General features: G+C 40.6%; 3 protein-coding genes across 4 annotated transcripts in view; all 3 read right to left on the bottom strand.

The window, feature by feature from the left end:
* The window catches only part of dcn (decorin), a 155,757-nt gene extending 151,697 nt beyond the window's left edge, over positions 1 to 4,060 (bottom strand). Inside the window, exon 1 of the mRNA XM_079335080.1 lies at positions 3,815 to 4,060. Within this exon, the coding sequence (XP_079191206.1) occupies positions 3,815 to 3,876 (62 nt within the window). The 5' untranslated portion in view covers positions 3,877 to 4,060. The remainder of the gene's footprint in view (positions 1 to 3,814) is intronic.
* A 6,551-nt stretch (positions 4,061 to 10,611) lies between these two features.
* On the bottom strand, positions 10,612 to 15,088 carry fam3c (FAM3 metabolism regulating signaling molecule C). 2 transcript variants are annotated; one of them, XM_079335082.1, is made up of 10 exons: positions 14,900 to 15,088; positions 14,457 to 14,511; positions 14,021 to 14,129; positions 13,773 to 13,792; positions 13,390 to 13,513; positions 12,918 to 12,976; positions 12,596 to 12,646; positions 12,419 to 12,503; positions 12,182 to 12,308; positions 10,612 to 11,348 (listed from the first exon to the last, which is right to left on the bottom strand). In XM_079335082.1, exons 1-10 carry the CDS (start codon positions 15,071 to 15,073, stop codon positions 11,259 to 11,261), a joined length of 894 nt encoding a protein of 297 aa, XP_079191208.1. In that variant the 5' UTR covers positions 15,074 to 15,088; the 3' UTR covers positions 10,612 to 11,258. The 2 variants fall into 2 exon arrangements, with proteins under 2 accessions (XP_079191208.1, XP_079191209.1); XM_079335083.1 differs by having other exon boundaries at positions 14,931 to 15,002.
* A 581-nt stretch (positions 15,089 to 15,669) lies between these two features.
* LOC306818160 (sortilin) lies at positions 15,670 to 24,475 on the bottom strand. The gene is made up of 21 exons (XM_079335534.1): positions 24,196 to 24,475; positions 23,703 to 23,765; positions 23,540 to 23,616; positions 23,361 to 23,457; positions 22,876 to 23,043; positions 22,609 to 22,682; positions 22,385 to 22,431; positions 21,542 to 21,678; positions 21,328 to 21,411; positions 20,883 to 20,943; positions 19,560 to 19,712; positions 19,003 to 19,100; positions 18,814 to 18,913; positions 18,490 to 18,664; positions 18,195 to 18,388; positions 17,164 to 17,356; positions 16,971 to 17,087; positions 16,749 to 16,893; positions 16,562 to 16,668; positions 15,986 to 16,103; positions 15,670 to 15,866 (listed from the first exon to the last, which is right to left on the bottom strand). The coding sequence occupies exons 1-21, from the start codon at positions 24,463 to 24,465 to the stop codon at positions 15,852 to 15,854; spliced, it is 2,493 nt and encodes an 830-aa protein (XP_079191660.1). The 5' UTR covers positions 24,466 to 24,475; the 3' UTR covers positions 15,670 to 15,851.
* Positions 24,476 to 26,009: the final 1,534 nt, after the last annotated feature.

Raw genomic sequence — 26,009 nt, 5'->3', positions numbered from 1 at the left:
GGATTTTGCCATTTTAATTCAGCCATTCTGAGCATTTCCTCCCTCAATTTTTACATTTTCCATGCTTGCCGTGCCGCCCTCTTTTTTTGTTTTGTTTATTTAACATTTCCCTGTTTTTCAAAAGCAACCGACCCTTTTTTCTTATACAGTTTTTCACCCACTTTGACCAACCAGTCATCCCCCTTTTTGTCTAGAGGGAGTCTAAATGAGTTGATTCTGTGCTTCATAAAACATGGCTGTCAGTGGAAGCAGTTGGGGTTTGTGCGTGTTGAGCGCTTGAATGGTTAAAAAAAAAAAAAAAAAAAAACGAGACGAGAGTCTTTGTTATCTGTTTCTGTTGTCGCTCCAGTAATGAAATTGCTGTTGATTGAATTATGGAACGGGATGAACAGTTTCTCGTACTAGCCTCGGAGGCGAGGCGCAGTTATGAACAAATGGGCCGTGGGCCATATTTGGACAGCTTTGGGCCCAAATGGTGTTGTGTTTCCACGCTCAGCTCGTGTGACATCGGGGAGCCGTTTTGCTGTGAGGTTGGGGGGTTGTGTGTGTGTGTGTGTGTGTGTGTGTGTGTGTGTGGGGGGGGGGGGGGGGGGGTATAACATCAGAGATGTTATGAAATATAAACTAAATGAAATGCACGAATGCTCCTTGTGCTTTTGGATATGCACACATGCGAACCACACAAACACTAAGACTCCAAACACAAGCTTGAACAAGAAGGTCAAACACACAATCGCACGAAAAGCAGAACATTTGGAACCAGTTGGACCAGACAACACCCCCCATCATCTAGCCAATAACCTCTGGCGTCTGTTTTTCTCAATCACCTTCTGTTAACCCCTTGTCTCTGCTGCCACACCTTCTGACACACATTCTATCTCACACACACGCCAGCAAGATGTTGTTTTGCCCCAGCACAGCGTTCAAGCCCCTCCCTCGTCCTCCTATCAGCAGGTATTTCTGGATTCTCATTGGTGCCCCGAGGAGAGATATTGCACCACCCTCCGAAGGTTCAGTGACCTCCAATACAAAACATCAACATCTGCCAAACAGGGAAGTCAGCTGTAGTGACTGCCACTGTTGTTTTAAAGGCTACTCTTTATTAAATGTTCAGCTGCAGCAGTCCTGCATACGTATAGATTCACACGCAGTTATTATGTAGGTCAAGTGTGCACAGTGCGTCTTCTGCAACATGTTTTACACTGGGAGTGCAGTGAGTCATCTAATGCAAACATTTGTCTCCAAAACAAGGCCAGCATAAGAGCTCTGTGTTCATCATGAGTGGATTCAATGGCTTCCATTTGGAAAAAAAAACTGCTCAGAGATTCAAAAACACGTACAAAAGTGCAGCTGCGAAATCCGCTACAAAAAGCAGACTTGTACGCATCGTCAAAACATAATGCAATGGTGCAAATTCATAAAAAACATCAAGCAAGACTGCGTATGTAAGCATCCAGTGGACAGAAATGCTCCAGGCCTGCAGGAGACCCAACTTTATCTGCACTCTGGGTTTTACTTAGAATAAAAATGACATTGTTTTTTCTTTTGCATTTGTTTTCTGTTATTTATGTTTGTTTGTTTTTTTAGTTTTTTAGTTTTGCACAGTAGTTCATGCATATGTGGGCTTTTTGCAGCACATATCCATTGCTATACGTTTTGCACTTTTGTTTGTTTGGTTGTTTTATTTGCATCGTGCTTCTCCTAATCAAACTCTTTTAGACTCGATCTAATGCAAAAATTATCTATAAAACCTGTGTTTCAAAGGGTTTTGTTTTTTTAAATGTGTGTACTCTCGAACTCCTACTACAGCCTGTTTGATGAAAACAACTCCAGGCTGTGGAGGTGTGATGCTCTGTAGACACTCGAAGGCCCTCAAAACAGCCTCAAGTTATTTTTACCAAGATTCACTAGTGGGGAGTGTGTGAGGCAACACATCTCTCATAGGATCTATACCAGTGTGTGTGTGTGTGTGTGTGTGTGTGTGTGTGTGTGTGTGTGTGTGTGTGTGTGTGTGTGTGTGTGTGTGTCTGTGTGTTTGAGGCCATATGTTGTGAGGTGTAAGTGCAGGTTAAGCTTACACACCTGCATCCTTTTTATGGAAGCAAAAACACGCCGCAGACAGTCATGCGTTTGTACAGCGGTATAAGGGAGGGGGAGGTGGGGGGGAATACCGTCACTTTGAACGTACACAGTTCGCTTGGCAGGGTCTCAAAGTACGCACGCACAAATGGTAAAGCAACATCACCGCCTTTAGTGGACTTTGTTTGCCCAGGCAGCTCTCTACTCTGAAGACTGTCCAGTCAAACCCCCTTCCTGTGTGGAAAGCCTTCCATTTTGTCTGCTGTAAGGTTGTTTTTCACTACATAAACCACCATGGAGGTAACAGCACATTAAATATAATGTATGAACAGCACACATGATAAACTGTACAGAGCAAACCTTTCCATTAAATCCTTTTCGACTGACACAGAAGAGATTTAAAGCTTCGAAAATAGCCACATGTGACACTGTAACGCTGTATATGATAATCAAATCCTTTCACCTCCGCCCATTGGAAACATAATAAGGTATTAGAAGATAATAACAACCTCTATGCTATGCCGCTCCAAGGAGCCAGGCAGTGTTATAATATAAGAAAATCTGTTCAGCATACTAATCAGCATGAATCATCTCTCCCCCCGAGTCGCTGCTGAGATTCTCTGCTCCGTATGTCATGTGAATAATGTAACCTTTAGAAATATGAACATGTACATTGTCTCTGAAGATGCAGACTTGATAGAGACGGTCACGAGGTGAGATTTTCTGGAGTTACAGTGTGAAAGAACATCATGTCGAAAAGAGACTTCACAATGTTACAAGGACAGGGCTAAAGTGATTTTCTATGTGTGATGGGAAACTTTAACACTGTTGTACAAAAGTGGAAAAAGACCTCAACCAGAGGCTAGGGAAAAAAGAGCTGTCAGCTATTGTGTTTTAACTTTTTAAATTTTTCAAAAGTAAATGTAAAAAAGTTTCAATAAAATCAATAAATAAATGTCTGAATGTTTACTGTAATCTCCCACTAAATTAGAGTGTGTGATAAAATATGCTGAGATGTTTCAAATGAAGCCCTCTGTAATAAAAACGTGTACTATTTTTTCTCTCCACATGTGGACATCGTATAACACATCACCCACAGTCCAACCACAAACCAGGGCCGACCTGTGGCTAAGAACCCCACCCATGTCTGGGGGCTCCCCTGCACGTTTATTTTCTACATGATTATGTTTCTGAGGTTGCATGCAAGGCTATACTGCTGCAGGAGCTGGTTTTAAGTGTCTAGCTCTACATGCTAGATCTTACTATTTTGTTTATTTGTATTTTATTTATTTCTGCAAAACAAGTCTAAACACAGGCTGGTCACAGTACAAAAGATGTAGATTATAGTAGATTATACATGCTGCACAGATGAGGCTCAGGAGTTCAACAAAGGGAGGCTGCATCGTTTATAGCAGGTGCTAATTATTTAAAAGGCACCAACATTATCAAACACTTACACAACAAGCTAATGCGACACAACTGAATTAATCCACACAAAACGTGCTTTAACAACAGTCACACACGAACATAAAGGCTTTATCATTTCACCAGCCGAGAGCAAAAAAAAACGACTCTCCCGCTTTCTACGGTCATTTACAGTGAAGCACGTCCAATGCCTGTAAATGTAACCATGGAAACAGCAACACGGAACACCCGCGAGCTAGTTGAAGCTAAAGTTAGCAGCACGGGGAACATAACAAAAGTAGTACACTGTAAGATAAAAACGCTAACTCACCTTATTAGGTTGCAGGTACTTTTCTTAGCCGTAGCCTTGTAGCGTCTCCACAACGTTAGCATCCTCGTTGTTGTAGTTAGCAGTCTGAGTTGTAGCTATATCATCCACTTTCCCTCGTTTTTCCTTTTCCCTCGTTAAAAAAAGGAAAACTTTAAACAAACGACCAAAAACGAACTTTTTCCAAAGGGACACATTAAGAGAGAAACATTTTTTTAACGTTTCCCCCCTCCACAATCAATCACATGACATATGTCTACCAATCAGCTCGCACTATGAGCCGCAAAGGTTCATGGTCATGAGCGCCTACCTTAATGACACTTCATTAGATAAAACTTATGAATAATAATTCGTTGTTTTGAAAAATAATGATACGCAGGTTTAATAAAAAAAATTACACACAAAAATGAGTAAGAAACTTTCAACTTTGACACCTCTAGATAAACTTTGGTTTATGGGACCTACAGAAGTTACCATCTGTCATGCTGTGGTTCAAGAGAAAAGCATTTGTTGGCTGGAACCATAGACTGTAGGACCCCACTGAGATGACGACATGAACTATCTTACATTCAAGCAGTTCAGAGTAGTGCTGTTTATAGTTCTGCATCAATTTTTATGGTGCGCTGTGCTGGGGGGGGGGGGGGGGGGGGGGGGGGGGGCGCACGCAGGATGCAAATTGATGCAGTGAAATTTATGAGGTGGTTGTATTCATGGGAAAAGGCAGTACTGACTTTCTGGAAAAAGTAATGGGAATGTGTGCTATGGCTGCTGTCTCTGCTTTATGTTTCATGACAATCTCTCTCCGGCTTTTCTCTAAATTCTCCAAAATTATCTCGACAAAAATAAGCATTTTGGGGCGCCGATAGCTCAGCGGCAGCGAGGCCTTGCTCCTCGCGCGGGCGGCCCGGGTTCGCGTCCGGCCTGTGGCCACCCTCCCGCATGTCTCTCCCCACTCTCTCCCCCTTTCCGACTCTATCTGTCCTATTAATAAAGGCAAAAAGGCCAAAAATAATCCTTTAAAAAAAAAAAAAAAAAGCATTTTATCCACTCAACACTGAGGATGTGAAAAGGATAGTCAATGAATAGTGAAGTGCACGGATAGTACACTGTGGGAAAGATTGACAGCTTACAGTGAAAGTGCTCAATCAGGGAGAGTAGATGAGTGCCGTCTGGACTGTAGACTGACTTTTGCATAATGAATGAAGAGGAGCTTGTGGTCAAGTACACAAGAGTTCTTCCAAACAGCCTTTACATGCTCTGTACACAAACTTGGATTGACGATACAGGTAGAAAAACAAAAAAGTCAGAACTGGCCCTTTTATTCCAAAAAACTTTGTACCTGGGATATTTTTAACAAAACAAAAAACTGAACACTCCATTAAAGTGTACTACACAAGTGAACTGAGGGTGGTTGGATCGTTTTTTGTTCAGGGTGGGAATAGATTAACAGCACAGCTGCTTGTGTTTTCTTTTGCGTTTTTAATAACAGTTTTTCCTTGCAATTTCTTAAGTTTGTGTGTGTGTGTGTGTGTGTGTGTGTGTGGTTGATCTGCAAAGATTATCTTCTGGATGCAGTTATAATCAGTTTAAAGAGTTGAAAACATCCGTTTTAAAGCATTATTCATGTCTATTTAAAGATTAACTATAAGCTATGTGTGTTAGACAAAGTCAGAAAATTAGCTTACTGTTTTTCATACAGCATCTGGGAATACAGCTCTGTTTACTGGACTGGCTATACTGTGCATGCCAGATTTTTTTTTTTTAATGATTCAGTTCCTGGCTGAACATCGCAACCTCTTTTCACAAACGCTGCTAAAAACATTAGGGAAGAAATCTCTGCATCCAATGTATTGTTTACGTGTCATATTCACATTATTGTGCAACGTAGATATGGCACACCTACAAATGATCCACTGAATAGGTGCTCTGAAACTTTGGGGATGTAGTTCCCACACTTGTATGTAGTTTCCACTGGTCCAGTTGGAAGTGTGTCAGAAACCAGGATGTGTCTATTTTCCACCCACAGTGATCTGATCCGCTCAAACTTCCCGACTCAGAGCCACAGAGGCAGCGGAAAGTTAGAGTGACGACGATGAATGAGACCTTTGTTTCACAGACATGTTCAACAGGGACTGCGTGTGTTTTTGTGTATGAACTGTGTCAGACATTAGTGGGGGGTGAAAAGGTCAGTGTTGTTTCAGCGCAAGTATGTCACGGTGTAAAAACTTTATTCACTTTTCTGTTTTCCTGGAAAACGTTCTGGTAGGACTTATAAATCGATGAGGAAAACCAACCAATCCAATATCATAACATCAAAACAGATTCTTTGAGTTTATTGCTTAGTGAAGTCTAACATACAGCATGTCACTGTGTGCATCCTTTAAGAAAGCAACATGTTGTGTAAAAAGTTCCACATGATCGGCTATCGAACCAGTCCAGTATCTGCAGCCTGCTTGGTGTTTTTGTGTATGCTGAAGTCAGCAGGAAGTTCCCACAGAACCATAGAGTGTAAACACAGCTGTCTGGATCTGTGTGTGTGTGTGTGTGTGTGTGTGTGTGTGTGTGTGTGTGTTAAGTCAATTAAAGGATTGAAGGTGGAGCACAAAAAAGGGCAGTGAGGTCAAAACTATGATTGAGAAGGGGGAAGGTGATTTTGCATCGCTGCTTTGATGACGCGGCGCTGCTTCCTGTGAACCAAATTAAGTTTGTTGGATAGAAATCCACTGGTTTCTACTTCCCCCTTCTCCATTTCAAAAACATCATTACGTTTCTTAATTTTGAAGTGTCGAATTATTCTCTGTCGCTGTGCTAAATTCAACGCTCAATCGTATCACAACTTTAACACTGTAAATAAAGTTACTGTGAAAGTGACAAAGAAACAACTTCTGGTCTGTTTTTGGTGGCCCTACATTAATTCATTAACTAGTTTTTTCCAATGTGCATCCTCACTGTTGAGTCTTATAGAGACTTCTTTGTCTACAATGTTAGATAAGTCTAAGTCATGGTTACAGTATTGTTATCAAGCCTAGAGCCTGCTGTACAGATTGTAAAACCACATTTCACAGCGAGGCACATGTCTGATATGGGGAAATGTACTTGAATAGATGAGCGCTGCGGGGATTGGAGCAACCTGAAATAAACTTTTGAGGTAAAGTGTGAGGGAGTCAGGGGTTAATGTGCAGAGCCGGGCGTAAACAAGAGGGCCGGGCCCTGCCTGGGGTTCAGTATCAGATAAGAGAAAGCTCAGGGAGTGGTCACAGCGTACAGACAATACAGGCCTTAGAAATAAAAGTGGGGCTCTGTTTCAGAAACTCTTGATAAAGCAGTATGTACAGAAGGAATGTCGGAAAGAAAAGCTCATGGGAAAGAGATTATTGCGCTGATTCTGTTTCACACTTTACATGATCAATAAACCAACAAAGACCTTAAAATTCCCATCATGCAACTTGACATAAATAAAGAGACATGATTAAAATGTTTTCTTAGTCAATCAAATGGCGAGGCCATGATTACAAAGTGTGTTGCTTTATTTAATATTATTCAGAAAGGGGACATCGAGTTTTGCAATTCATGAGTTCATAAGTCCACAACATGAACATAAACTCATCTCAGGAAGCTTTTTTTGCACATACTGAGTAATACTCATCATGGAAGATAAACTGTTTGTGCAAACTTATGTGTGCAGTATATAACCATTAAAGTCTTTGCAACAACACTGGAAAAGAAGCTGCAAGGTTTCCCCCTTTATTCACTGATTGGAGTGAGAAAGCAGGACTGTGCTTAGTGCTCTCACTGCTGGCCAGACATGGTACTGCAAAAACACTCATGCAGGCGCACAAACTGTGTGCAATATAACCTCTGGCCACCAGTAGTCATCACATGTATGAAACCTGGTTTGCTGAAGTTGAAATCAATGGGTGCAGAGACAGACAAGAGGCCTTTGTTGGGTCAGTGTATGAGTGGTAGAAGGTACAATTCAAGAGAGGAGGTGGAGTGGTGTGTTTCTCTGTGTGCTTTTTGATCTGTGATCAGCAATGAGGTTAATAGTGTTTGCTGTATTGTCACTTTTATGATATCATGTGGTCATGCGTGTGTTATAAAAATAGAAGTGGAGCTAAAAAAAAGTGAGCAGATGTGCTTCCTAAGGGTTTTTGGTAAGTGGTTGGAAAAGGATTGTTTTAAACCTTGTTTTGAAAACAGAAGCTTGAGGGTCGGGGAGAGGGAAAGAGGGCAGAGGTCAGGGTGCAAAGGTCACTTTGAGAATGAGAAAGTCAGACTCCTTAGAGGCTCTTTAAGAGGACGGCACCTTTGTTGAACAGGCAGATTTATTTTTGGAAGCAGGGCAAAGTAAAAGAGGGAACAAAAACTTGTCCTTTGCAAAACATAAAGTAAAAAACCCCCGATAAATATCACTCCACTCTTGTGCTTTGTGAGAGCATGTTATCCTTATATTCCTCTTGTGTTAGTACAGCTCTCGCTACAGGCTCCCACGTCTCATCATCAGATGTTTAGGAGATATTCTGCGTTCATACATAATGCATCACATAGCGTGTCTTATATAAGGAGAGTTGGAGACGATTCACTCCCACACCTCATATCTCAGAGCAGAAACACGGCAGCCCAGCGAAGGTTCAGCCTACACGAAAACAGGGAACATACAATTTTAAAGAATCACGAGCTCGCTGTTACTGCACGCAAACAAAGGCTAACATCATAAAACGCAAGGCCCACATGCACATTATATATGTAAAGGGACGGTTGCTAAACAAAGACTTACATAAACACACAAGGGGATGTAAAATGTCAGATGGCTGTCGTGCAGGGAGCTCAGGTGGGATCAGAGGGAGAGCACCATGACAGTTTCTCATTTACAGGGAATAAGGAAGACCTTTGTGTTGACGAGAACTCAGAAGGTCACTCCGTCTGAAAAGGGACAAACCCAGAGAGGAGTCATGTGCAACTTAAAAGCTGCACTTATGTTGATGGATGCGTGTTTGCAAGAGAGTAGAAATACAAACATGAAAGAGAAAGTTGTTTTGTTGACTTAACGATATGAGTGTTCACGTAAATAGGGATAAAAAAAAAAACCCAAAATTTTAGCAATCCCATAAAATCTTGTCAGATTGATGCTCTCACATGTTGCAGCCATGAAAAACAGTAAAATGAACTAAATATAAATAAGAAAAGTATATGTACAGTACACAGAACAGGCCTGATAAAGCTTTAAATTCAATAATTCACATCTTCTCCTTTAACAATTGTTCTTGTGACATAAAACAGTCACAACTCAAATGGTAGTTTGAAAACGACCTTCCTCCAATGCAAAAAGGCTAATCTTTCCTCAATAGATGGTATAAATACAGCTTCAAAATCTCCTCCACAGCACGAGCACCTGATCATGTTTCTGCTTCTACAAACAGAATTAGCAAATAGACAAGTACTTAGTAAATAAGCTGCACGATCACAGCACCGCTCCAAACGGAGCAAATACTGTACATGATGTAAAACAGACCAAACACTTGTTTTACAAAGGGCAAGGGCGCCCTCTGGTGGGAAAGTCAAAAACTTCACCACCATCAAAATGTTGCAATAGAGTTTTGCACAATATGACAAAATAAAATAAAACGTCTTAACAAGTAGATGGGGACGAATGCAAAGTTAAGTCTCAAGAGAAATGAACTCAATTATGTAAGACATTTTCGTTTCTGGTGTTGTACTGAGGTTTAAGAAACGAGTTGTACCGGAGGAAATGAAACAGTTGTTGATGAAACAGATACACAGATGTTCTTTTGATAGGTTGTAGTTCACTAATTGGACGCATGTATCAGCCACGAATAGATGGTGGTACTTGCAACCTGAAAATGCTTCTCAGCTTAGAAATCCACTTTGTGATATTTCAGGAGTATCCCAGGAGAGGGGGGGGGGATTGTAGTTTAAACATCAGCATTGCTGTGGTTGGTGTTGTTGCAAACACAAGGCTGTAGGTCGAGTTCTGAAGATAAACAAACCCTGACACGGTTTACTGTAATGTTAAATAGCTGTATGAAGAAGTCCTGGTCGAGGGGGAGTAATGTGTATTGTTTAACGTCCCAGTGATGTTGTATACTTCATCAACGCACTCACAGAAGACCGACTCTTCTGTTAGATAGTGTTTTATCTGTAGTGTGAATTTACATAAAGAAAATACATCATACGTCTCTTCTTTTGTTTTCCACCATTACACCAGACTCCCTACATTTGTTGAAGTTAGAAAATAGCCCCTTATTTTGAAAATTTCTGGAGTGCCAGAAGCCTCGTGGATAATGCCTTTCACATGTCCGGAGGTCACAGTCCTCCAAACAGATGTCCCAGGTTCCTATTTGAACCTCTGGCTCCTTACCTGACTGTCATTCTCTACTCTCTCTCCCCCCTATCTCTTTCTGTGACTCTGTCCACTTTCCTGTCATTAAGATAAAAACATAAAAAGACCCCCCCTTCCCCTCTCAAGAAAGAAAAGTATTTTCTCCTTCACTTTCGATTGAAAATGAAAGAAGTCTAAACACCGTCACAAAAAATGACTTGATGCGGAACTTCATGATGTTTGCACTGAAGTAAAGTCACCAACTTGCTGAAGATGACTACAGTGAAGCTGTATGATGACAGGTGACATGTTAATGGTTAACACTAATGTGGATACTGAATAAGATCCTCCACAGCTGTTTGCACATCAATTACACACTGATAAACCTTTCCATTGGATGCATCAACAACAACAACAACAACAAAATAATAATAATAAACACACACGGACACACTGACAGTTTCACTTCTAAGAAATTATATTATTATAGTCTTAAATTAGGGTCTTTTATTATTCGGACCCTCCTCTAAACAAGTATTTACACATTTCACAGTGAATTTGGTATTTTTTGGTTATAAGATCAAGAAAAGATGCATATTCAAACCCTGTTAATAATAAGAATATTCTCAAAATAAACTGCTCTGAAGGGAAGAAAAATGAATCACCAAGTCTTAATATACACAAACGAGTTAACAAGTTTAAGGCAGGGAAGAAGTGATGAAGATTTTTGTCATATTCGACATCTACTTCAAATCGCTAACAGTGCATTAATGCAGCTCTATCACAGGCAGGTCTGTGGGCCTTACAGGTCGAACGTGTGACAGCATGCAAGCACTCAGAGATGAGTCACTTTTACGCGCCGTCTACCAACTTACTCCAATTACAAGCCCTGATAAGTAACATCTACGGTATGCCATGGTGTCCAAAAGGAGGGAGAGGTGCTAGAAAAAAGTCCAATCTTCATGTTGAATTTCCTCTCTTTCTTCGGGCAGATGTTGTTCTGACTTCTGACTCAATCTGAATACATCTGCTCTACTAAGTTTCATAAGGGCCAGGAATGTCTGAGACATGACATGTCCAGATGAGGAGAAGGAGCCGAGGATCCTGTTAGACCTGCCTCTGAGGCACGCAGCCTTCCATCTCCAACACTTCGGGCCATCCCTCGAATTTGTTGGTGTCTGGGACGTTCTTGATGTGCTGTGGACAAAAACAACAGTCATTTAACTCTGAATGTAATATAAACACATGACACGCTTAAGACAGATGAAAGAGGACTAGTAGTGTTGGGCTGTTCAGTGCTCGAATGAGCTAAAACAATGACTTCTCTATCAGGGAGATAAGCATGAACAATGAGAAGACACCTGCTGTTCAAGTTTGGTTGGGCAAACCTGTCAGGTGTAGAAATAGTCCCAAAGGTGACAAGCACCTACAGCAACAACAACTCGTTGACCGTTCTGTAGTGCAAACGTTTGCACAAGGGTTTTTTTTTTTTTTTTTGGATCAAACAGTTCCAGGGACTTTTTTTGAAGAGGAACTTTTTTTTTCCTGCCTGAACTCGCACTGCCACTGTGTTGGGAGAGAGAACCTACTCTGAATCAGGAGGTTACCAAAAAAAAAAAAAAAAAAAAGCACCAGCGAGCGCTGCTTTCTCACTCCGCACGTGTTCTCATCCTTTGCATGGAGGCCTGGGTTAATGCTGTCACAGTGCTGATACAGTCAGACGCATCTTTAAGAGCTAACCTCATATAAATTCATGCGAGTAATAAACGCTGCAGATCTAACCAGACACACTATCACATGTCCAATATCCTCCAAATGGCAGCATTTCCAATAAGCTTCACCTCCCACACACACGTTTTATCTGTGTTTGAACTCATCAAAGCGGTCAGATGTGACCAAAGTGTTTGGCTGTCATTTTTATATTTTGAGGATTTTAAACATTTATCAGATGATTTTCCTTTATGTTCTGTGCAGTTTGCATTTGTTAATGGGAGTTAAGTAGAAACGTAGGATCTGTTGGTTTTCGTCACCTGCTCAAATGGACTCTTGGTCTTGATTCCTTTCCCCCCGACAAAGATCCAGTTATCCCGGAAGCCCAAATTATTCACGGCCGTGCTTCCCAGATCAGCGATGAGCTTCCTGGCTTCGTCGTTGAGTCTGCGGAACAGAGAGGACGCGTTATTTCGTGGACACGCCTGCAGCGACGCCAAACACATGTGCAAGCGAAACGATATCGCTACGCGTCGAGTAATGATGAGAGTTCGTACTTTGTTGCAGGATCGTCAAAGGAGGCCATCATCACGACCGTCCCTTCCTCGATTTCCTTCAGGAACTTAATAAAGGGAGCCACATCTGAACAAGACGACACGTAGTTAACACTAACTTTGTAGAAAATATATATATTTTTTAAATCTGCAGATAAAAAGGCTGCAACACAAACTCACCTCCTGCCCACATGTCATAAAAGTCAGTCTTTAGAACCTCTCCAGTTTGCCCTGCGGGGGGCAAAGAGTCACAATTAAAACTGACTTTGTGACTTCTATCCAAAACTCACAAAACAACATTTTACTCCTTCAAAGTTATTAACAACAGGGGACAGGGATTACATTTGTGTAATTTGTGGTTTCCAAAACAGCCGAGTAAAAATAATAATGAGGCTCCGTATATTGCAGTGACTCAGAGAAACGCAGTTCATCTGTTACTTTCATCAACTGAGCAAACTGACTGTAAGGTGTGGAACTGCCGGTGTTGAACTTTGGTTTTTACCATTAAGGAGGGCGATGTTGATTCCTCTGCCTACGTTGTTCTTCACTCCGCTCATGACTCTGAAACAAACAAAGGAGGAAAAGAGCTCAGAGCACAGGAACAAGTACACAGCGTCTTCACCTTGGACTCAAAGTTGAAGACATTTCCTGTTGACTTCAAAAACGAAAATAATTCTTTTTTTTGTACTTGTAGGAGTGTATTTGTAATAAAAGCAAACAGCAAAATAAAATCACACACTTCAAGCTTTATGTCTTGCGTCGTGAAATTAAACGAGGGAATGATTCTGCTCGTCTGATCTCCTGTGGCAGGCTGATCCACAGTTTTGGGGGGGGCTCTGACAGACAAAGCCCCGCCCCCCTTTTAGTTTTCAGGCTGGACCTTGAAACAGCCAGCAGAGATCTTCCAGAGGATCTCAGACTGCATCCTGGTTCATAAATCGGAAAATCAACAGAAGATTTGTTTTTTTACTTACAGTTTGTCCTCTAAGCAGATTCTGGGCCCGACTACGCTGGCTGCTCCGCTCGCCATCTTGAAGGCGAAGTGTCCGTCCGGACATGATTTGGACAGCCCACATTTGTACCTGACTGGCTTTGGTGCTGTGAATAGAAAAACTCAGTTTACACCCTAAGAAATGGAGGGAGAATCAGGGCACATGTGACGCCTTCACAAACTCTTATAGGCAAATAGTGGTTGACTTAGAACAAATATCAGCAGTCCCTTTGTATTACAAGGAATCTATATGTACTAACATTAACACACTACGAAAAATCTTTCTATTAGTTTATCAGATGTACAAGGCACATGACACACATCTTGTGATGAACTGTTTAACTTTGATCATTTAAAGATACTCACAGGCTTCTCTTTGTGGCACACTTCTTGCTGAAATTTTAAGACAAGAGATTTTCAGTTCAAACATTAAAGTAAGGCTTCAACCAGCATATCACAATAAGAGAAAGACATTCTTCTGGTGTTTGGAAATACTTTCCAAATTAGCTTTCCTCTACAACAACTACACTTAACATTCTTTAATTTACGGCTCAAGGTAATAGCCTCTCTCTCTGTCACAAGGGACTTTAATCTTGTTAAGGTAACGGTAACACTCACAGATAACATTGCTCAGTTTAAAATCCATGTGAATTTCCAGGAGTTGAAAAGCCAGAAAGACTGCCAGGAGGAATGCAAAGATGAGCGCTGCAAACTTCAGAATGCCTGCAGACAAATAAAAACAAACACAAATATTAAAGCATAAACCAACAAAGACTTGTGCCCATTGAGGATATTTCAGACATCACACAGATCTATTAATTTTTAGAATATATAACTGCACGTTATCAGGGAAAATTCACGTCCACGCAGAGTAACCTAGTCTACTTCTGCCCCCCCCCCCCAAAAAACAAAAACAAAAAAAACAACAACTAACAGAGCTTCTCTAACTTTGTTCATGTAGTTTCAACATAATTAATAAAAGCTCGTGAGCTCAGCCTTCCAAGGAGCACGTAAACGCATCACACATATATCTCTAAAGGCAACACGTACCGCCAGCTCTGACCATCTTAGAGACACGACTGCCACTTCCTTCACAGCCAACAACCTGTGTGGGGGACAAAACAAACACACATACATATATTTTCTCAGTTTAAACGTTTGATATTTCTCTCAGCAGTCTTGTTGAAGGTAAAATAAAAAAGGAGACTCCACACCTCAACGTGAGCTGAAACAATTTAACCATACAGTTCGTTATTGTGCTGTGTTGACAGTTACTTACTTTAAGACTTACTATATTTGGAGGCTAAATTAGTTAAAAGCACACTAGCATCCCCTGCAGCCTAAAAAACGTCGTTACGTTGGTTTACTTCCTCATATCTGACCAGGTTTGCTAACTGACACCGAAACTGCAGCGGTATATTCAAAGGTGAGTCCGTTGATTTAAAAGCAGCTTTTAATGTCGGATATGAATGCACGTTTTACATCACACTTACCGGTTCAATTTGCCAAAACAACACCAAAAACCTGGCGTGGTTTATGATCCCATAAACTGGCACTAGTGATTCGCGTAACCGATAATGACAGCTGAGCTCGTTGAAGATATGACGGTAAGATGCGCCACTCTGTTGGAAAAACCAAAGACGAAATTGCGAGCCGAGACTGAACATGTTCAGTATTTTAATAAAGAGTTTATTTCAAATTTTCATCCAATAAAAAAACAACAACTATGCATACATGAATTCTTTGTTGAAGTTTCACGTTTTCACAAGCTGATTTACCTACATTTTCGTTCAAATGAATAACTTCCTTATCAGATTTTTTCGTTTAACTCAATTTTATTTCATTTGTTATATATTACTGCATTAGTTTTGTAGTTTGTAGTCAATTCTGTGTTTTAAATGTACATTTGCCTGTGACATACGGCTTAAAAACTTAAAAAAAAAAAAATCATGCAGCGGTATAGAGTTGGACATCATCATATTAACATTTCATCTTTGTTTCCGTCCCACCCAACTTCCTCATGTTCTTCTTCTTCTGATATTTTAGAAAGAAATACGACACGTTACAGCGCCCCCGGTCGTCTAATGGACAGATACTTAAAAAAAAGTTGTGAATTGAAACCAAACCCATATAAGATTATTTCAAACCATAAATTGTACAATGTAAATTATACATGATGTGATAATTTTCTGTTTTTTTTTTTTTCACAAATTCACATTCAACAGAAACTTTAGGGGAAAAAAAGTCGAACAACAAAAACTAGACTTAAAACAAAACAAACAAAAAAAGCACACTGTACAAATCAAAGAGTAAGCTATGTAAAGCCATGACCTGAAATAAATTCAATAAATTAAGACATTCGGGTTATGTGTCAATCAAAAAGAAGGCAACTCCCATGAAATAATCAGGGATACAAACTTATTTTATCCATCAAATGTTGTTGTGTCATTGGAGAAGATCCTGTGCAGAGAAAGGAAAAGAAAGAAGCAAATGCACATGAGAAATCAAACAAGACAAAAACATTTTGTGAAGTGACAGGAGCAAAGCCAGAGGACAGAGCTGAATCAATCTTAGCCTACATCGTCCGAGTCCTGGTGGCAGGCGGTGCCATTACTGCTGGTGGCACTCTGAAGATCTGTTGTGATGCTGTTTTCATCGTCCTGAATCTGGAGGTTGGAGAAACGATACGCTGGTGCCCTGTGAATGGAAATGTGAACCACAGTGGAGCAATTTACCTCTGGCGTCATGCTAACGGCTATTATATAATTATCTGTTATATATGTTATTATCTGTTATAATTATTATGTTATCTATAATCCCTTTGTTGTAAGTCATGATTTTTCTACCCTATCCGTATAAAAAATGGATTGCTTCTTAGTTAGCGTGGGGACATTTTTAATATTAAAAATATGAAATATATATATAAAATATTTTAAGGTATCACATCTTTGAAAACACATCCAACAACATTTAGCCAAATGTTAACTACAAAAGGGGACGAAAGCCAGAATTAACCGCTAATATCATAACAAATGAAAATGTGTATGTTAAGAGCAAACACAATTTTAGCATGGAATTTACACCTTCCTAGCCACCAAATGAATATGTTGTATGTTGAGGTTATGAAAGTGCACATGCAGCTCTGTTAAACTCACCTGTTTCTGTACACCACCCTCTTGACAGCCAGGACAGCAGACACAATAACTATCAGGATGATGACTCCTGCTCCTGCACACACTAGGATCAACACCAGTCGTTCTCGCTGTAAAGCAAATCAGGCATTTCCTAAAAAAGACGTAAACATTTGACGATATAGATTAATTTTAGAGCAGCAATACTGACCGGTGTGTCAAAGTGTGTGATGGGAGATGAGGACCAGGCAGGTGAACCAGGACTTGGTTTAACCCCACACGGTCTTATTACTGTCTGCTCCGCGAGCTGAGGGGAGAATCCCCCCTCGCATCTGTCACTAGGAACCTTCCGGTAACTACAAACATATATATGTCAGTGAGTTTGAATACAGGGAGTATTTCTTAGGTTTAAAATAATGCGTATCATCATTACCCTGCTGTGAAAAGCTCATCCTCCTCTCCATTCAGACAGAGCTCCAAGGTTTTATTCGGAGCGCTCGATTGTCTCACGCACTCTGAGGTGTTCACATGTCGATAGTAGCCGTAGTCGCTGTTTGGAAAGGAATTTATGGTAAGAAAATGTGTCTTGGAAGTCCCTTTTTAATGTTTCAAATCAAGCGACATACCATAAGTAATCTTCTCTGGTGCACAAACAGGGGCTCTGCTTCTTGCTCACCACAAAGCCTTTCCCGTTTCTGCACACTGATTGTTTCTTCAGCCTCCGGTACGTCTCTTTGACTCCCAACACGCAGCCGTTTCTCGCCAAGTCTCCTTCATCTGTGGAATGAGCCAACCATTTTTCGTAGTCCTGGTCGTTACCTGTGAATTAGATGATGACAAGAAACAAGAAAACAACTGTAACCCACAAAGAAACCTTTTTGATGGCTTTTAATGGCTTTGGTAAACACATGTAATGCAAATTTCACTTTTCAAGAGTGAAGCCACCATGCAAAAAAACCACACAAAAAATTGTAGCCATGTTTAAGAGAGTTCATGTAGTGCCAGTAGTGCAACAGATATATTGTATAAGCTGACAGAATAAAACTACAAATACCAAGAAAGATTGTTCTACTCAAAACAATTACTTACCAAAAAGTAAAACTCTGTAGCTAAAAATAAATAAAAATTAAACAACAAGCAAATTAGGAAAAAAAATCAGGTCTAAATATCACAAAAATGTACTGTGCAAAACTCAGCTAATGCAGCGGTCATCAGATTCTGATTTAAACATTGCTGAATCCTGATGATTGTTCTGACTTTTGTCTGTCCCTTTGAACCAAGTGAACAAACACCTGGACATTAAATGAACCAAAGGAATCTAATGTATCAAGTATGAAATAAAAAAAAATGAAATCATGCCCAGAATGTTGTCTTCCTGTTGGATCTGTTCACTCAATATCCAATATTCAATGTCTTAAATGCTTTGAGAAGATGAACTATTCAAGAAAAACAAAAAACAAATGTCACAAAAGCTAAAATGTAAATGTAAAATACTTATTTGACACACTGGAGCCTCTTGGAACATTTGTGTTGTGCTTCCACGGCATGTAAAAAGAGGAAAATATTCCCTCAGCAAAGTCATGGATTCTTAGACTTTTAGTGAGTCTGTGAAAGAACAGATTTTTGTCGCTGATGTTATTCCAGCATCTTGACTCACATTGTCTTGTGATGAGGCTCTGGAAATCGATGGTGATGGTGACCCACATGGGCTGGCCATCTTCTTCGGGTCTGAATCCCCACACGCTGACGTTCATGGCCTTGGTGCCTGGCTCTGATGCCAGACCCGCGAAAAAGAACGACTGCTCGGTGAAGTTGTACGACTTCCAGCACTGGCCCTCGTCTGTGGAGAACCTGGCAAAAAAAAAAGATGTCAGCATTTTGTGCTGCTTTTTTTCTGTTAACATTTTAGGGCCTCCATTGTTTTTTTGTGAGTACAAATATTTGCTCAGTACTTGATAGTCTTGACTTGTCCTTCATGCTGGGCCTCAACAGCCACAATGAGACCCCCAGAGTCCAGTATGCTGTAGTGGTGGGTCCCCCTCAATGTCCCCCTCCAATTATAACCCCCGTCTGAGGAGACAAACACGTCTGGGTGCTGTGAAGATGACAGAGAGTCACCAACAGTACCTGGAGTAGAGGGAGAAAGTCTTAACTCATCTTAAAGTCATCTTAACTTTAGATTTTAGAGGAGGGATCAACCATTCAAAGAAATATATTAAAAATTAACAAAAAAGCAGTATTGGGGGGAAAATGTTTGCATTGCTCTTATAAGTTACCATGTGCGATCACCAGACCGATAGCAGTGGGCTCAGATAGAGCTAACATGGGAACAATGCGAATGTTGCGACTGTGCTCTCCGTGAATATGAAGGTTGCACTGAGGAACACAGACAAAACATAACACTTCAGTGACTTGTGAAATGCATTATCGCCATGTTTCACCTTACAGACTGAGATACAACCTACATTCTGTACTTCACGTCCACATTCCACATTGTCAGGTTTTTTAAGTTGTCTCCATGTTCGTCCTCTGTTGAAGGAAATGACGGATCTGATACGGCCATCTGCAACACAACACATCAGCAAAGTCAGACTTCTGTGCTTCAAGGAAGTAGCACTGTCAAAAACCACATTTATAGATAGATGAAGCTGTGGATGAAACCATATGTCACGGACAATTTGACCTTTCTTAACCTAGGCCAGGCTGGCATTTATTTTATATTGTTTAAAAATGTAAAAAAAAAAGACAAAAAAAGATGTAAGTCCATCCTCTTGATTCTACTGGAGGACTAAATCTTCAAAAATATCTCCTAAATATTTAAAGGCTTGGTCATTTCCATCGACAGTATACGTCACCCATTGGTTTCTGAAGTGGTGTTTTGAAGCACAACCACGGTGACATTGGAAATGCTGACTTTTAATGTAAGTTCAAATCACACCAAAGACAATGTGGGAAAAACTCGTATTTAAAGTGCATTTAAATAAATGAGGTCAAATATGCCTTTGCAGGTTGTAAATCGTACCCTCGTCCAGTTTGTTTGTGAGGTAGACTCCTCGCAGGGAAGTGATGTTAGTGAAGTCGCTTTTCCTCTGCCCGTCAAATAGATGGCGCTCTAGGGATTTGGAAAACAAGATGCCGCGGTCGTCTGACGTGTACATGGTCCCAAAGAAGGTGTCTGAGGAGAGATAGAGGGAGAATTCAAACAAGCTTCATTTGTCAGTCAGTGTAAATAAATAGTCCACTGCAATGTACAGTTTGTAAATGACATTTTGTCGCACATTTCAGATCTTTTAGAATAGATACTTTATTCAACCACAGCTCATTAGTTGTGTCTATTTCAGGCATGTGAGTTAAATTACACATCATTTTCAAAAAACTTTTCTTTAATTTTTCATTTTGTTTTTACCATAACAACTTGCTATAGCCACAATCGAAACACGTTTTTTGTAATCCGGCAGATTTTTGTCAACTGACAAAGGTTGTAAAAAATGATGACATGGGCACTCAACAATCGTCATCACTTTAAAACAGAATCAGCACCTGGGAGCAGTTGATGCCACGCTGACTCAATCCTTTCAACATCAGCATCATATCATCAAGTCATCATCAATCATATTTCAACTGTGTGAGGCTCACACACACACACACACACACACACACGTCAGCTAAAGCCATGACGGACAAGATCAGCGTAGCTAAATGATGGACAGGGTTACGTTTCCAGTGTGTGTGTGTGTGTGTGTATGTGTGCGCGCATGTGTTACACCCTGATCCCGAGATACGTTTGTCAGCTTTTGTAGTGTAAACTAAATCTCCTTCCCTTCAAGCTCACAAAAGATAAAGCCCCTTTACCCCCATATCTCCCCTCTTCATCTGAGAAGCACAAAAGTCCCGTCAGCTAACTGAGCACGGAGAGAAATACAATGATAATGTGAGGAAACAGGAAAAAAACGACGTGCGTGAGAAAGAGTGAGAAAGAAGATGATAGGAGAAGAGAGAACGAATCCAAGAAAGAAAACAAAAAAGAACAAAGATTTGCCAGCACAAACACACACTCACTATGATGGACTGATGTGTCAGCAACTCCGAGAACTTGCGAAACCAGTCCGGCCTTTGCGAGCCAGCTTTTCCATTACAACAAAAGAAGCTGAGAGCCATCAACTCTGCCTGGTTTCCCCCGCCAACTGTGCTTAATTATGAATTTGTGTCATGGACTGTATTTATGTACCTCTGTGTGTGTGTGTGTGTGTGTGTGTGTGTGTGTGTGTGTGTGTGTGTGTGTGTGTGTGTGTGTGTGTGTGTGTGTGTGTGTGTGTGTGTGTGTGTGTGTGTGAGTGTGTGTTACCTCCGGGGTTGTCCACGTGCATGAAGAGCATTTCTTCATCGCCGTCCAGGATGGAGTAAAACTACAAACACACACCCCCATATCGAGAGAGAGAGAGAGAGAGAGAGACAGAGGGGGAAATGAGATATGGGTGAGAAAATCTGGGATTGCGATAATAAAAAAAAAAGAAAGCAATGTTGTGATGACTAATTCAATCTTTGCAATAATGCTTGTCTAATCGCCGTGAGAGAGTGTGTGTGTGTTTGGGCTGTAAACAAGATACAGTGGGTGTAAATGTGTGCGGGGGGGCTTTAAAGTGTGACAGACACTTGAAGCTTAAGAAATCAAAATGTAAAAACATATTTGGCATATTTGCTTAAAATCTTTGAATGAAGAGTTTATTTATTTATTTTAACACAACTTTTTTAACGTTGTTCATCTGACAGTAAGAGTTTTGTGTTCTCACCTGCTCCGTTGAAGCAGACGGCAGCAGCGCTCGGCTGAAGGTGTCTCCCTGGTCTGAAGAGAAGTACATGACACGTGGCGATCTCTGGGCGTTAAAAAAAAGCATCGATGTGTCAAAAAACGTCATGCCCAACAATAAGCAGAACTGAGTATCGTGATATCCACACACACGTTTGTGTGGATGAGGAGGTTTTTCACTCATTTATACGTCTTACAGGATCTTCCATCACAGAGAAGAAGAGAAAAGCTCCGATGTAGCCGAAGCTGAAGATGTCCTCGTGGATGGTGGTGAAGGTTTTCCCCAGATCCGTCGTCCTCTTCAGAACCAAATCCCCTCGCTCCTCTGCGTCCACTACGGCACCAGGAAGAGGAAAGAAGTCAAAGATGGAAGACACACAAATGTCTTATTTGTTCATCCCTTCTAAATTTTGGCCAAATTGTAACACTCTTTTGAGCTCTCATCAGGTATCTTCGATGTGAAAACGGAGGTAAGCTAGAATAAGTCCTCAATCTCTGGCTCTTTTTTTGGCTGCAATAAAGTCCAACTTCTCTTGTATTCCATGTGCAATCAAAGCACTCCATTCAGCTCTACGAGAACAGCCATTGAGTATCCCCAAAAATATCTAACATGTTGTTTTTCTTGCAATTCCTATCATCTTGTAGTCTTGTATTAATTTGACATTGTGTGTACAGTAACAACACTTGTAGCAGTCTATGGTTTTATTGTTGTTTTTTGCAACCTTTCTGCCAGGCAGGATCTCTGTTATGGGATGATAAAGATCTTAACCAAACAAAAAAACATACTATAAAGTTGTGCTAATTTATTATTTTTATTTTAGATAAGATCATGTTAGATTTCACACTGTGATTGACTGGTGAAGCTGGGACAAGTGGAATAAAAATAATGGATGGATAACATTAGATTTGATTGATTTTCACGTGTCATATTTCTCTACAGTTTTAGGTGTCATGGCTTTTCTAGTTGTACTTTTTATACTGAACAAATGATTGCTGTCAATAATTCTTAGACTCTTCGGGTATCAATTAAGAGCACTTACCTGCTTCTGTTCGACTGAAGCTAAAGAACAAATTAATGCCGGCCCCCCTGATGAAAAGAGCAAGGTTAGAAACATGTCTTAAACACCATATGAAGTGTTTCTGTGTCTTTCTGCTCCAGAACATTCTACATATGTTATTCTGTCATTTAAACTCATTTTAAAAAACAACAATGTGCTTTCTGCTAGAATTTTCTTGTGTGGTTTAGTTTCCTGTTTTTACTCACCATGAGAAAGAATGCACTCCATCATGAACCTTTGTCCACTTGGCGCCAAAGTCCAGAGAGAGCCACAGTCCGCCCTGCGAGTCCAGAGGGAACAGAAAGAAGTGTTTACCTTCATTTCAAGGTGTGTGCTCAGTGTGTGTGTGTGCGCGTGTGTCTTTCTGAACGTGTGTGAGTACAAGTTTTACTCAGGGTATGACACAGAGTGAGCGACACAACCAAGACTTTGAAAATTACAATTAGAAGTGAGAGAAACAGAATGTGACGCACATCGATGCTTATGGCCACAAGGTAGTACGGGTTAAGGAAGTGGTACGTGATTGGCTGAGCCAGGTGGAAGGGCAGTTGGATGAACTTGAAGGTGGCGCCAGCATCCGTTGAGGTCAATATTATCCCGCCTCTGTGGTCCACCACCGGTATGTCTGCTGTCAGAATCACCTGACAATCAAAATCAAATAGGAAATGTGTTCATAAACATATTTAAAAAAAGAAAGTTACACTTTATATTTGGCATCAATGCATTTTTTGTTAGCAAGATGGGCTAAAAACAAAGTGAGGACAAGAGCAGAAAGTGCAGATGTGTAACAAACTGATTTGACAGCAAGAGAAGTGTGAGTTGTTTTCACACTTTTTTTCCAGAGGCGACAACATCACACATATCTCGGAGGAGAAGGAGCAACAAAGGGAACAAAGTTTCCCCAACCACCAACTGTACTGAACAAACAACCCTGTGCACAACAACCAAGTTAACCTACAGAGCTTCCTGGTCCAACGCTGACTCCAAACTCTTCCTTGATGAAGGTGTTGTTGATCCGGTCGGAAATGTCATGGAAGGATTTTCCATAATCGGTACTGTTGAAAGAGAAAAGAAAGGTTGTGACACCTTTTTTAAGGTTATATTCCAGCTGGGAAGGATGCTAAAAACATAACGTACCTTCGATAAAGTCTTGAGGAGCCTCCTTCTATGAAGGTGTCTATTGGGGCGCTGAATGTTGAGAGAACCAGGACGACCTAAAGAACGTCATTTAGAAACATGAAAAGCATCCAAATGTGGTTTCCCAACATTGTTATTGGAGTGGTTGTTTTTGTATACTCACTCCTGTGCCATCTCCAACCCATGTAAGAATGACATATGATCCGTCATCACCATTAAACCCTGTCTGAGAGAATGAGACAAGACTCACAAATGTAACAGCCTCACCTCTACAGTTCAGGGGGAAAACAACTCAGTCGCACAATTTCACTTTTTGTGAATGCCAATGGTAAGATAAGATAGTCTAAATGAGGCTGATCATTTCCAAAGGTTTGATGGTTGGTTAAATAGGCTCAACAATTTACATAAATGCCATTTAAAATCATATTGAAGCTTAAAAATGAGCTTTTGGGTGATGATTCCATTTGTTTCTGAACCAGTTGCACTTGTTTGTAATATTTCTTAAAGAAGAATATCACCTGGAATAACCATGTAAAGTTTACCTGTTGTCACACATTAATTGCTCATATTCATAGACTCATTCCTAGCTTTCCGCAGGTTGCACAATTTTTCTTGAGGACATTAGTCCTGCCTTGAGAACAAAGCACACACCTCACCTCGTGCGTGTTATCATCCAGAATCTTGTGTTCGGCCGGGGTGAGGGGAGTCCAGCAGGAAGTGAAAGGGGGTCCGTGAGAAGGTCTGGAGGTACCTGATGAGCTGCTGCTGCTGCTTTCCCTCCTTACGCGTGTGCGCGCTTCGCCCTGGCTCCCATCCTGCTGAGTCCGACGGAAAGTCACCATCCTCCACCTGCTCTGACTGCTCCTGCCTTCAGCACCCAGAAGAAAAACGCACAGCCCACCAAGGACCACCAGTCTCCCGATCATTATCCGTGAAGAATCCTCGTAAGAATCTCATAAAAAATACGAGCTCCAGAGAACAACTGCAGAAACTGGCTCGGTTAATGGTGTTGAGCTGAAGTCAAGCGGGGGTGGGTGGGACGTTCTCGGACGGGTCATTAACATAAAAAGTGCTGCGTTAAGTGGTGCGTCCTGCAGCACCCGGTGTTTCTGCCCGCATGCAGGTGACCTGAGCCTGTAAGGCATCCAGGTGATCATTATGTCTAAAAGCCAGGTGCCGACGTACATCAGCAAAAGTTTGAGAAAATAATCCCCTTAAGAAGTTATAAATGTGCGCATAAAATAATAGTTCACATTTGACATGACGTCCGTGCCATCACGTCATATGTGTATGTCTTAATACGTAGCCTTAAGGCTCTGCTTTAAATTAAAATGACATTTAAATACAATTTAGGTCACCTGGTGCCAGTGTGACGTGTTGACACGAACGTAGGACTAAACGTTGTGAGCTCATGGCCCAGCATAAGATTTTGCGATTTTACGCACAAGAAAATTCTGTGTAACATGTATAAGATATCCAAAGTGGTTATTAATAGGCTACATACTAAATACATATTATGTATGTAGTTATTCCAGCTGAACGCAAGAGGGCGCAATTTACATTTTTAATATCAAACGCAGGACAAAAATGGTTATTACTCAGACAGAGCAGAATGAATTTCCCTCGGGATCAATAAAGTATCTATCTATCCATCTATCTATCTGTCAGCTGAATTACTGAGTGAGTCTATTAGTATGCACAGCTGCATCTAAGAGGAAGTTAGGGGGGCAAATAACAGTCACAGAAAATACATGAGACAGGAAGAAGTAAAAACAAGATATGGAAATTCAAATAAAAATATACCAAAATGAACCTAATTGAGACATTAAATGTGAACAAATTAAAAACAGAAAATAATAACAGCATAAAATAAATAAAAGTAATAAAACGAAATGACCCTAGTTAAAAAAAATGTTTTGTACAGATGGGAGGCTCCCATGTCGGTCACTGGTTTGTTGAAATAGAAAATCAATTCACAGATTATGTTTCCTGATGCAAATTTCTTGCATCACAAAAGCATTCATACCACTGCTATGATGTAAAAAAAAAAAAGTGGAAGTCGCTCAGGCCTCATCTCATGACCTTACAGTTAAGGTCTTTGGTCACACAAACAACAGGCTTCTAACCTCTGACTCTGGTCAACTGTTCCTGGTGCAAAATGAGGAATGGTGACTAGATGTATTTCCCACATCATTCAAAGACTTCTGTTTTTCTTTTGTCTTTTTTCTTTTGGACATAATGTGTGTCTAAAATCAAGAATCAACTTACACACTCAGGGTACTTAAAGTAGTTCATTTATGTATTATAATACAGAAAAATGCCAGAATCTTGCTTAGAGTCCTGATTCACGCTATAGGCATTTTTGATTGAAGTTTTTCAGAATTTGACTGTAGTTTTCTGGCCTGTTTTTTTTTACTCTGCTGACTCATGTTCCTCTGGTAAAGCCAAGCCTAAGGAGGAATTCTTTTGA

The sequence above is a fragment of the Symphodus melops genome, assembly GCF_947650265.1.
Source record: "Symphodus melops genome assembly, chromosome: 22".
In the NCBI taxonomy this organism is placed as follows: Eukaryota; Metazoa; Chordata; class Actinopteri; order Labriformes; family Labridae; genus Symphodus; species Symphodus melops.
This window is presented reverse-complemented; position numbering and strand designations above follow the sequence as displayed.